Below are 12,563 nucleotides of genomic sequence, written 5' to 3'. Positions count from 1 at the left end.
ATCCATCCTGCATTGGTCATTGCAAAATCAACAAGGACCACGTTAAATGTTGGAAGTCTTGCACATCTGGTGAGAAATGGGGCTATAGGAGACAGTGAGCAATCAGGACCTGCAGTTGCAGGGCTACTGGAAAAAAAGTTGCCTTGGACGGGAAATGAACACTCGGACACCAAGCTGGGTAAAATGGGTCACTTTATTAAATATTAACAGAAAGACCTGCAGGGGTCGCTAAATGGGGTGGAGTTTCCTGAACACAACATACTTGGGCAACTCAAATGGGCGTTACTCCATGCCTGGTCAGGGTGAGGCGTGCCCCGCATACACCCAGCCTGAAAGCCACGCCCAGCATGTGGGAGGGCTCGTCCTGCATGACCCAGACCGGAAATGATGTAGGTGAGCCCCAAGGGCACCCCCTTCACACCTCTCTGTCCAGGGAGGAAGCTTGAGTTGTGCAATGGGGGTGCCAATCATCTTGCAAAAGATGCCCAAAGGAGAACACACAGTTGCTACTGATGCCCTTTCCGCTCCGTTTCTGCCATATAGTGACCAACAATATAAACATCCAATTGTTGAATCAAAACCTATTTACATACAGATGCACCCCGTAACCACAAATCCTTTCCCTCGTCCAGGATGGAGTAGGCGAAAAACAATCCGTAGCAAATGCCATAAGACTGAAAAAATTCCTTCTCGGCCCCAAACCAGGCGACCTATAAAAACATCCTGGACTGAGTGGAGGGTGGGTGGGTGTCCGTTTTGTGGCGAGCTCAGGGGGGGGGGGGCAAGCAATATCCTCCTAACTCAGGTCTTTGGGAAGGATTCAATAGGTGGACAAAAACGCCAAGTCCAGTCTAAACATTTGGCTGATTGTGTGGCCAACCATAATAATAGGAATCCAAGTTCCTGAAACATGCAAAAGTTCAAATAATTGGTTATAAAATCTATAGCAAGAAGAGCAAGCATGTCCATAATTAACATTGTTTTGATGAGCAGTATGACATGTTAAAAAAACAAAACAGGTGTCAGCTGGAGCTGAGACTCCTCAACTGTGGATGATAGTAAGCAAGTTGTGGTTAGTAACCAAAATGTTCAGGGAGTTGGGAGGGAGAAGGTTAGAGTGATATAAACAGCAGCCCAAGGAACTTATAAAGCACAGGAAAAAGGAGAAACTTGATCTAGATGCCAACTAAGCAGCTGTACAGACTTGGGAGTGGAAGAAGGTAGGTGGATCATATTTATAATATTTTTCCAGTTTATTATGTGATTTGTAAGACTGAAGTAAACAAATGTTTCTTTTGCCAATTATTTTTGTACACATATAATCAGATCTACCCAGCAGACCTTGAATCCATTTCAAGGAGAATACAGACATAAATTAATTGAATATTCATCTGAGAATCTGGGTCTAAAGAAGAAGGCGATCACAAAAATAAGAAAAGGAAAACAATGGATATACAAACCAGTTAATCCTATGTTTTTTAATGAGATCTATTTGCCTATAAAGTGCAAATTTGTTTGTACTTTTAGATCCAAATTTCATTCAGTCAAAAAAAGAGATCCTGGAAGCTTTGGTAGAAAATATTTAGAATTATTATTATTATTTGTTTTAATTTTAATTTTAAAAAATGAAGGTAGTCATGAAAGTAATTGAAACAATCTGCGGCTTCTTATCAAAGCAAACACTAGGGCTACTGTTGAGGTTCTGTTCCTTTGTAGTTGAGTTTACAGGTGAGATGTTTCAATTGTACAGACTAACTTACATAGTCTTATTAGAGTTAAATGTGCAGAGAAATATAGGAGTAATGTATGAGGGGAAAAAATCCAAATGAGACCTTTTAAATAATCTCCTGAGTAAGTATACATGAATTATTATTCAACAGAAGACAAAATATTTGATTGGAGAAGCATTAAATATGAGAGAATCTTCTCCTGACATTTTAGATCTGAACATTTCTTAGCCAGAAGATGAAATTAATCTCATGCAACCTCTTAGCAACATAACCACAGCAAGCATTAAGTCAAGGTGTGCTGGTTGGCTCAATGGAAGACAGTTATGACTAACTTTGATTTAATCATATCCATTGCAGTGTGCTTCACTGCAAATAATTAAAGCAACTTTGTCTATTCCTGAGGTATGTTAGATCACAACTCTAATAAGTCTCAGCCAACACTGATTATACAAGTTGAAAATCACAAGACCAGTCTATTATATATGCAGGGAACCAGGAAAAAACCTGACCTTGAATAAGTTGCTTTCTTTAAAACATCTAAGAAATATCTTAATATTCCATCAGCAGTTCAATCTTATCCACATTTGTTAATGCATTTAAAATGATAAGCTTATTTTTAAGGTAAAGATAATCAGAATTGTTTTGTTAAACATCTGAGCCTTTATTTTAAACAAATATATCCAATACATGTTTGCAGCCCTTTTTTATCAGAAAATAATCCTAATGCTGTGTAAGCTGATAGACATTTCAAGGTATGATATGCTGTAGGAACTACAGAGTACTTCAACTTGTAGTATATATTATATTTGTCCATATAGACTTAGAAAGCAAATGATATATGGTAAATGATGAATCTCACAGTGAAACCAGCATATATTTTTAAAAGTAATGTTTTCATATTGGTCCTTTGGAAAACAATGGAATAAAATGGCTAAATGCAAAATACATGAAAGGAGCTATTTAGGGAAAAAAGTCCCAAAGTTTAGAGTTTTATTGTGACTCAATGGTCCAGACAATTTAAAGGCTTATTCTAGACAAGCTAAATTGAAATTTAAAGTAGACAACACTGATAGCTAGGAAATAAGCCTCATTGAAGTTAATGGGATTTGCTTCATAGTACCTTATGAGGATTGTGTTTAATTTTCAGGGTGAGACTTTTCAAAGAACATTTATAAATGTCTATTGTGACCTACATATTACTTATATTTAAGAAAAAACATTTAAAACATTTTCAGGTGAAAGAGTCAAATAGTTACTCTAATGTACTTTAAATACTCTCTGTCTCCTATAATAAGATTTTTAGCTCTTGTGGGATTATATCCCTTGTCTTTTGCATATGCTGGCAAGCTAATGCATAATAGCATTTCTATAGTGTTTTCAACCATTTTAATACATAGAAAGAGCTGGTGAATATTTTCCCCAAATCTGACAATAAAACATTGGGATGGCAAAACACTAAAACTAAGTAAAGCATATAAAGAAAAGTTTGGAACGTGAATTTATGGTCATTGGATGCTGTTGGGTTTGTATTGTTAGCCAACATAGCCAAGAAATCTGAATATTGTTGGCAAATAGCACTGGGAAGATTAGATTAGAACATTGCTTATTGGTTCAGTTACTACATGAAGCCGATGAATTGGAAGCTATAATGCAAGGGAAGGAATCAGACCTTCACTCAGCGGTTTGTTTGGCAATCAGAGTAAACATCTTTCTTATCTGCAGCCAATATCATAAAATGTACAGGACGGTAATGGCAATTACGGGAAGGCAAATTTTCCAGCCTTTGCATGGTCTACGAACAGCTGAGAAATCCCTTCTGCCTGGTTATCATCCCCTTGAATGGGAGCCTCCGTTGAAAAATGTGTCTAGAATATGGGCTCTTCTCCACTTATACCTAACTATGATTCAAACATGTCTTGGCAACATATTTTTTTCTACTGTGTCCCTATGGCATTGTCTTCATCTGTCCAGCTTATGAATGCTTTAAAAGGTATCAAAGAAGTGTGTTTTCTCTTCAAATAGAAACTTGCAGAAACTGCAAGCTGTGTAAAATTTGCTCTGTTTTGTCACTAGTTTACCTCAGAGACAAAAACACATGGTTAGTGATGCATGGGAATGAAATCAGAGCAACTTTTTTGAACAGATGAGCCCCGAGTTTTCGGAGAGGGGCGGCATACAAATCCAATAAATTGAATTGAATTGAATTGAATTGAATCTCCCCTCAGTCCCTGGTTTGGATTGTCTGCTTCCATTCTGCTGCTGATTCTCTAAAAAAAGAGCATTAATTGAATAATAGCACTACAGGGGTCAGTCAGAAAGGCTGCAAATACAGTATTTTAACTTTGTGACCCTTATCACAAAACTGAAACATATAGTTAGGTCCTGAGTAGAATTCACTGGCATCTGGAACTCAGCATTTCTTATCTATAGGGGGTGTGGGGGTCTGGAACTCAGCATTTCTTATCTATAGGGGGTGTGTGATTCAGATGCCTTTATATCTCTGCCCGTTCCTAAACATTATTTAATTATATTCAATTTGGGTTACAGCCTCATGGGATATAGAAGTAAGGACACAGAAGAGCTTAGAGTTTATCTATAGAATCCTACAGTCAAATCTGTCCATTCCTTTTGCATTGCCAAGACTGGCAGATATTTGTCCCAAAGGCTAGTGCTGTGCAGAAAGAGAAGATAGTAAATTTGGACGAATCAACCAATTAATTTGTTTATCAGCTACTACACTTGCAAAAGCAAGAGTACCCTTCAGTAACAAGTTGGAAGAACCTCAATCAAAGCATGACAGAATCAGCCGTGGGGACTGCAAATTTGATGCCAGTAGCATTTTCTGCTGATTCAAGTTTGGATGGATAGTACTTTCAGGCTGCAAAGAAAAAAAGTACTGTGTAGGGTTCCATGTCCTTGAGTCAAACAGAGATTTGGGATATAAACATAAAGTTGGATGCAAATGTAATTCTATCATTACCAAATATAACCATTTTTTCCCCATACGGTTGTAAAATGAATTTTATCTCATTCATGTGATCATTAGACATCAATGGGTATTTAAGTCACTTTTCAGAACTCATTTTTCTCTCTGTTTCTTTTTTCTCTCTGTTTCCCTTCCATGTTTTCTTTTTTCCCCCCTCTTTTTTTTAAAAAAACTTCTAAAAAAAAAAGAAAAGAAGAAAATTCCTTCTCCTTAGCCAAGCTGCCTTCAGTCTCCCAAGAGACAAAATAAGATTGGAAGTTAAGGACATGCACACAAGACATATAAAATTCTCTGAATGTGCAATAAAAGAAATATTTTGTAAAAAGTTATGGGCAAAATGTACAAGGGCCTAAATCTGGACTAATTGAAATAGCACCATAACAAATGACTTCAAATACTGTCAAGTGCACCTACTTAAAGTTTAGTACAAGGCACAATACACTTGAAAATATCTATTGCACTTTAGGAGATTTTGCTGTTGTCCTATGCCAAAGAGTTGGTAATAGCTCTGGCAACAGACGTTATCTCAGAGACACTAAGTGACAGAGGCCTTTTACTGTTGGAAATACTCATCTTTGGCCAGATCAGCATTAACAAGACTAAATACAATGGAAACCTATGCAACTAAAACTGACTAAAACTGCACTTGATAGCAGAATTGAACCTTGTGCAGTTATGTACATTCCAACCTTTGTGAGCTCAGAATTTGTTACTCTTTTGGAGCCATTTTACAAGTCTACAGTAAGCCAGTTAATACTTCAACGCAGCTTGAACAGAGTAATGTGAATCTGCATTAAAATAAAGTCTGCTGCATAATTCTTCCTGTACATTCCCCCTTGACCAAAAAACATCAACACTAGCATGCGTTAAGACCCAAAAAATCAGTCAGGCCCTTTTAAAAAATGGACCTTCACTGTTATGGTCAACCATTCTACCATTTCAACTTAATATGGCAGGCAATTTTGAAACATCTAAGTAGATGAATTCTCCTAAAAACTATTTCAAGTTCAGACCCTAAACATTCCCTGTAATGTTCCGCCTTCTAATGGCTAGCTCACATTAATAATCTGCCTAAACACTGGAATTGCTGTGTTTACTTCCATGTTTTCACTACTGATTTTTTGATGTTTAAAAAGGTTGTATATATATATATATTTAAATGCTTTATTCAATGTTTATTTAAGAAGACAAAATTTAATTGCTGTATTATTAATAAAAGTAGGATTTTTTTTTAAATGGCAAGCTTGCTCCCAGGGAGAAGAATGTATGACATCACTCGGGGTAACCAATTAGCACTCTGCAGAGCTGTAGACCACCAAAACTGGAATCTTTATATTCTACTTTGCAAAGATGGGATAAAGATATCAACCATAAGAGAACTGCTTCTAAAGAAAATGAAGTAGTTCATTCAGATTTGTTCTTAGGTTTAAATAGGAACACATGTTATTATGTGTTTAGAGATGCTTTATCAAGATAGCATCTGTGGTTAAAGACTGGTAATATTCATCTTTCTTCTCATTATGCAAGAATGTATTCATCCCTCTTCTAACCAACATATTTTTACACACTGTCAGTGCTTGATAAGCATTTTGGTAGAGATGAAGTAAAATATTGTGGACTATTTATTAACGAAGCATTCTTAATATTTAGCATTGGTTTTAAACCCATTTTCTATCTGGTTTTATTCATTTTCGTCAGGTTGTTAATCATGGAATCTTACCAGTTTCTTTTCTCTCTTTCTTTCAATAGGTAATTCAACATCTGCAGGATGGAGAAGCTACCCCCACCAAGCATAAACTTGTGTTTTGGACCAGAACATGTCCAACAGCCATATATGAAGTTTTCTGAATGGAAATTCAAGCTGTTTAAGGTGAGATCACTTGAAAAGCCTCTTCCTGAAGACAGCCACCAGGCTAACTCTGCTAAAGAAAATGTGGGCATCACTGATGAACAACCTAAGGCAGCAGCTATAATGTCTCAAGTGCCCTTTGAAACAGATACCGAGTTGAATAAGAATAGCTTGGCAAGAGAGAAAGATATCTTTCATATGAGCCAAAGGGAGATGGAAGCTCATCAAGCAAAACTACAGAATCTCTGTCGCATCTGTGGAGGCTCACTGAAAATTGACCCTTACAAAAAGTGTCATCCAGTCCATGGGCCAGTGGATGAGGAGACCCAGGCTCTATTGAGGAAGAAAGAGAAAAGAGCTATTTCCTGGCCAGATCTTCTTGTGAAAGTTTTTAAGATCGATGTAAGGGGAGATATTGAAACAATCCATCCTACTCATTTTTGTCACAATTGTTGGAAAGTCATTCAAAGAAAAGTCAGCAATGCCCCCCACGAAGCACATCTTTTAGAGAAAGACCCAGTGGAATGGCATCCCCATTCAACAAGCTGTGACGTTTGTGTCACTTCCTTTCGTGGAGTCAAGAGGAAAAAACCAATTCTGAATTCCCAGCTGAGCAAAAAACTCAGGATTATTGCCGGGCATACGAGAAAAATAAGATGCTTAAGAACAGTAAAGCAACCGAATAACAAAAGTTTGATGAAAAAGATTTCAAACTGTAAGCAAATCCATCTCAGTACAAAAATCCTTGCAATAGACTACCCTGTGGACTTTGTAAAGTCAATATCTTGTCAGATCTGTGAACACATCCTGGCTGATCCAGTAGAAACAACATGTAAACACTTATTCTGTAGAGTCTGCATTCTTAAATGTCTTAAAGTAATGGGAAGCTATTGCCCATCCTGCAGATATCCTTGTTTTCCTACTGATCTAGTGAGCCCTGTAAAATCCTTCCTAAGCATCCTCAACAATTTGGTTTTGAGATGCCCAGTAAAAGGCTGTCACGAGGAGGTCTTTTTGGAAAAGTACTGCCAACATCGTTCTAATCATAAAGGGGCAGAAACTACAGACAGCTACGTCTATATCAACAAAGGTGGGCGACCGAGACAACATTTGCTCTCACTGACCCGGAGAGCTCAAAAGCACCGCTTGAGAGAACTCAAGCTTCAAGTGAAAGATTTTGCAGAAAAAGAAGAAGGAGGAGACATGAAGTCTGTGTGCTTAACTTTGTTCCTGCTGGCTTTGAGATCTAGAAATGAGCACAGACAAGCCGATGAATTGGAAGCTATAATGCAAGGGAAGGGATCGGACCTTCACCCAGCGGTTTGTTTGGCAATCCGAGTCAACACCTTTCTTAGCTGCAGCCAATATCACAAAATGTATAGGACAGTAAAGGCAATTACAGGAAGGCAAATTTTCCAGCCTTTGCATGCTTTACGAACAGCTGAGAAGTCCCTCCTGCCTGGTTATCACCCCTTTGAATGGGAGCCTCCTTTGAAAAATGTGTCTAGTACCACAGATATAGGCATTATTGATGGCCTGTCAGGAATACAACAATCTGTGGATGACTATCCAGTGGATACAATTGCAAAGCGATTTCGATATGATGTAGCTTTGGTGTCTGCCCTTATGGATCTGGAAGAAGAAATTTTAGAAGGACTGAAAACTCATGACTTGGATGACTATTTGAAAGGACCTTTCACTGTAGTGATTAAAGAATCCTGCGACGGAATGGGAGATGTCAGTGAAAAGCATGGTTGTGGCCCAGCGGTTCCTGAAAAGGCAGTTCGATTCTCCTTCACCCTCATGAGCGTGACTGTAACTCATGACCATGGCAGTACAAGGATTTTTGAAGAAAGCAAACCCAATTCAGAGTTATGTTGTAAGCCTTTGTGCCTTATGCTGGCTGATGAGTCAGATCATGAGACACTCACTGCCATCTTGAGTCCTCTTGTAACAGAAAGGGAAGCCATGAAAGATAGTGCAGTGATACTTTATATGGCTGGCATTCCTAGAATGTTCAAATTCGTATTTAGGGGCACTGGATATGATGAAAAACTTGTCCGTGACGTTGAGGGACTTGAAGCATCAGGCTCTACTTACATTTGTACACTTTGTGATGCCACCCGCCTAGAAGCCTCTCAGAACCTAATCCTGCATTCTGTCACCAGGAGCCATGCTGAAAACCTAGAACGATACGAAGTGTGGAGGTCCAATCCTTACCATGAAGCCGTTGATGAACTGCGTCACAGAGTGAAAGGTGTTTCTGCCAAACCTTTTATTGAGACTGTGCCTTCAATAGACGCACTTCACTGTGATATTGGCAATGCAGCTGAATTTTACAAAATATTCCAGTTCGAGATTGGTGAGGTGTACAAAAATACCAGTGCGACCAAAGAAGAGAGAAAGAGGTGGCAGTCAACTCTTGACAAACACCTTAGAAAAAAGATGAATTTGAAACCTGTAACAAGGATGAATGGAAATTTTGCAAGAAAACTCATGAGTAGAGAGACTGTGGATGCAGTCTGTGAATTAATAAAATGTGAGGAGAGACATGAAGCCCTCAGAGAATTAATGGACCTTTATCTTAAGATGAAACCAGTATGGAGGTCTTCATGTCCAACCAAAGAATGCCCAGAACTTGTATGTCAATACAGTTTCAACTCTCAGAGATTTGCTGAGTTGCTGTCGACTAAATTCAGTTACAGATATGATGGGAAGATTACTAATTATTTTCATAAAACACTTGCTCATGTTCCAGAAATTATAGAACGAGATGGTTCCATTGGTGCCTGGGCAAGTGAGGGAAATGAGTCAGGCAATAAACTGTTCAGACGCTTTCGGAAGATGAATGCCAGGCAGTCAAAATGTTATGAGATGGAAGATGTTTTGAAGCATCACTGGTTATATACTTCAAAGTATTTGCAAAAATTCATGAATGCTCATAATACATTGAAAAGCCAGATGGTCCAAATTAGGCCAGAACAGACTGAGAGCAATGTCATGATGATGGAGGATTCTTTGGAGATTCCTGATTTCATGGACTTCTAAGTGGAATTAAATTTTGCATTGGTCTTGCAGCTGAAAAGTCAATATTCATTTGCATCCAGAAATAGTGGAGAGGTTTTTTTTTTTACACTGAGTTGTAAAAACCTTGAGGAAAGCTGTTTGATGGTGGGCTGTGCTGTTCTGACAAGAGGTCCATAACACAAAAATGTGTGTGTGTGCAGATGTGGTCTGGCTTAACAACCAATTTTAAAGAGGAAAACAGAACCAAAACCAGTAATTATTTTTCTGTGACCACATTTAAGTACTAGGTAGAAGACAAAATGGAACGATACCAGTAAAATGTGTAAAATGTTGATGATAACATATTGCTTTTATAAATATTTATTAGCCTTTTATTAGCCAAGAGCAAACATTGTCCCCATATTTTAAAAAGGAAAGACAGAAAACCTGGGAAAATAAAACCACTTACTTTGAAATCTATTACTGGTCAAAATACTAATACAAATAGTGAAGTAGCAAGTTTATGATCATTTAGAAAATAATTTAATTAGCTAGCTAATTAAACATTTTCTTTTTACTGGCTTCTAGCATCCAATTCCTGATCAATCAATCTGCAATATGGAGGCATTTATATACAGGCCTATTATAGCATGCAGTTATAACTCTAGAGAGTAATTCAATATTTTAAAAAGTAATTTCTATTAATTTCATTATCATAAAGGAGAGAAGGATCCAGACACTGTTCACAAATAACAGGTATTCTTGAAAATAGATCTGAGAAATATTTTTATAGGAAATACTTCTCTGTTCAGAAGCTTCTGATGTCTGATTGCTTTGACTGTTGTGTTTCTCAACCTTAGCAACTTTAAGACACATGGACTTCATCTCCAGAACTGGAAGTTGAAATCCATGCATCTTAAAATTTGCCAAGTTCGAGGAACATAGCTCTACAATCAGAAACCAATGAATTGGAGACAGTGATGGGATAACTGAAACATGGTTTCACTGATCATATAAGTTTCGATGCTTATAGCTCTTTATTGTCATAAGAGGTGGTAGGGGGTTGTGATGGAATGTGAAACCACATTATTTCATTTATGGTAGATGTCGGTCACAATTCTATCAATGATTTCTTAGAGCTTAAAATTATTCTCCACGAGTGTATTTTACCTAACTTTGCTTTGCTTTTAACTGCCTAGTAGGATTGCAATTCATATAGAATTAGCAATTTTCTTGCTGTTGCCTACCTGTTAATATTTACCTATAGACTAGCCTATATTTATAAAAGCATTTGTGCATTACAATGGCACCAAGTACAGGATGTTTTGTATTTAGTTGGCAAAGTTGAGCAAATCTTTCTATTGATGTGATATCAGATGGTTTTTCTTTAAATAAACATTTTATTTTAAAACAAATGCTTGCATTTTCTTTTTAAATAAAGTGATTTAGTTTGGCAGAAGACTTTGCAAATGGACACAGACACAAATACACATACACAACACTTAGGATAAACTAATTCATATTCTTTACTTTTAAACAGATAGTTTTTCATATTTTGAATATTTTCATTTTGTCCTATGGTAGATACCAAAGGTAGATTACAATTGCTGGGGTGGGAGGAGGTTTCTCTAGCAGGTAGTGTTTTCTTCTCTTATTCTCAAGGAGCCAGAAAGTTTATTTAAAGAGCCAGTGGAAAAATATTACATCTGAATGATGCTTTTTCTTCAGAAGAAAGTCAGGATACTATGTGTACTCTATATAAATATAAGCATTCTGAACCACATTTCTTTGTTAGTAGAGGCTTATGAGTACAAGTAGTGTCAATTATTCTCACTTGAGACATTAGTTTGGAAATTACACTTCAACTTACACAAGACTCTTGGTGGGTTTACTTGGCCTGTGCTGGTACCAAGCAAAGGGAAGACTTTTACAAACAATGTAATTATTGTATATAAACTTAAATCCTCATTGGTATTTTCTTTTTCTTTGTCCCTGTGTTTAAATAAAGGGGTCCCTTTAGCTAGAGATTGGGAACTTATTTTATTTATTTATTTATTTATTTATTTATTTGTTTGTTTGTTTGTTTGTTTATTTATTTATTTATTTATTTAATTTATTAGATTTGTATGCCACCCCTCTCCGTAGACTCGGGGCGGCTAACAATAATAATAAAACAACATATAACAAATCTAATATTTAAAATAACTAAAAACCCTTATTAAAAACCAAACATGCACACAAATATACCATACATAAATTTTATAGTTCTGGGGGAAAGAAATATCTCAATTCCCCCATGCCTGATGACAGAGGTGGGTTTTAAGGAGCTTACGAAAGACAAGGAGGGTGGGGGCAATTCTGATCTCTGGAGGGAGCTGGTTCCAGAGGGTCGGGGCTGCCACAGAGAAGGCTCTTCCCCTGGGTCCCGCCAAACGACAATGTTTGGTCGACGGGACCCAGAGAAGGCCGACTCTGTGGGATCTATTAATACTCTTCCAAAAGATTATTTCTGTGTGGAAGAGAAAAATAATAGGATAAAAGCACAGACAAGCATCTGAATGAGGAATTTTTTTTGTTTTAGTGCCAGGAGATGCTCAATGTATTGACTCAGGGCTAAGCAAAATGGTTTATTGTGAAGCTTGGGGAGTTCTGAAGAGGCTATAAATAAGTGAAAGCAGTTAACACTTTTTCTTCTCTTCAAAATTACATTTCCTTTCTCCACTAAATGGGTATAAATAAATTTGCCTCACATGCACACATCTTTAGTTGTGGGTTTCTTTTTGCTTTTCTTATTAAATTGCTCAAACTGGGATTTCAGAGCAATCATTTTCAGTAGTTTTTCTATTTAAAGATTTATGTGTCTTTGTAGCAGGATCCACAGCCAGGAAATCTTGACTGAAGCTAATTGAATTAATTCACTGCATCAATTTAACTATTGATAGAATTTCAGTTTCACTTTGATTTATCTACTTTGAGGATCAAGAATCACTAT

General features: G+C 37.1%; 1 protein-coding gene across 1 annotated transcript; it reads left to right on the top strand.

Annotated features, from left to right (window-relative positions):
• Nucleotides 1-6,484: 6,484 nt before the first annotated feature.
• RAG1 (recombination activating 1) lies at nt 6,485-9,613 on the top strand. Its single transcript, XM_070734970.1, has one exon. It carries the CDS (start codon nt 6,485-6,487, stop codon nt 9,611-9,613), a length of 3,129 nt encoding a protein of 1,042 aa, XP_070591071.1.
• The last annotated feature ends 2,950 nt before the right edge of the window (nt 9,614-12,563 follow it).

The sequence above is a fragment of the Erythrolamprus reginae genome, chromosome 1 (genome assembly GCF_031021105.1).
Source record: "Erythrolamprus reginae isolate rEryReg1 chromosome 1, rEryReg1.hap1, whole genome shotgun sequence".
NCBI lineage: Eukaryota > Metazoa > Chordata > Lepidosauria > Squamata > Dipsadidae > Erythrolamprus > Erythrolamprus reginae.
This window is presented reverse-complemented; position numbering and strand designations above follow the sequence as displayed.

Bases quoted from the DNA above. Each gene is read 5' to 3' on its own strand.
- RAG1 (XM_070734970.1), top strand. From the start codon at position 6,485: ATGGAGAAGCTACCCCCACCAAGCATAAACTTGTGTTTTGGACCAGAA.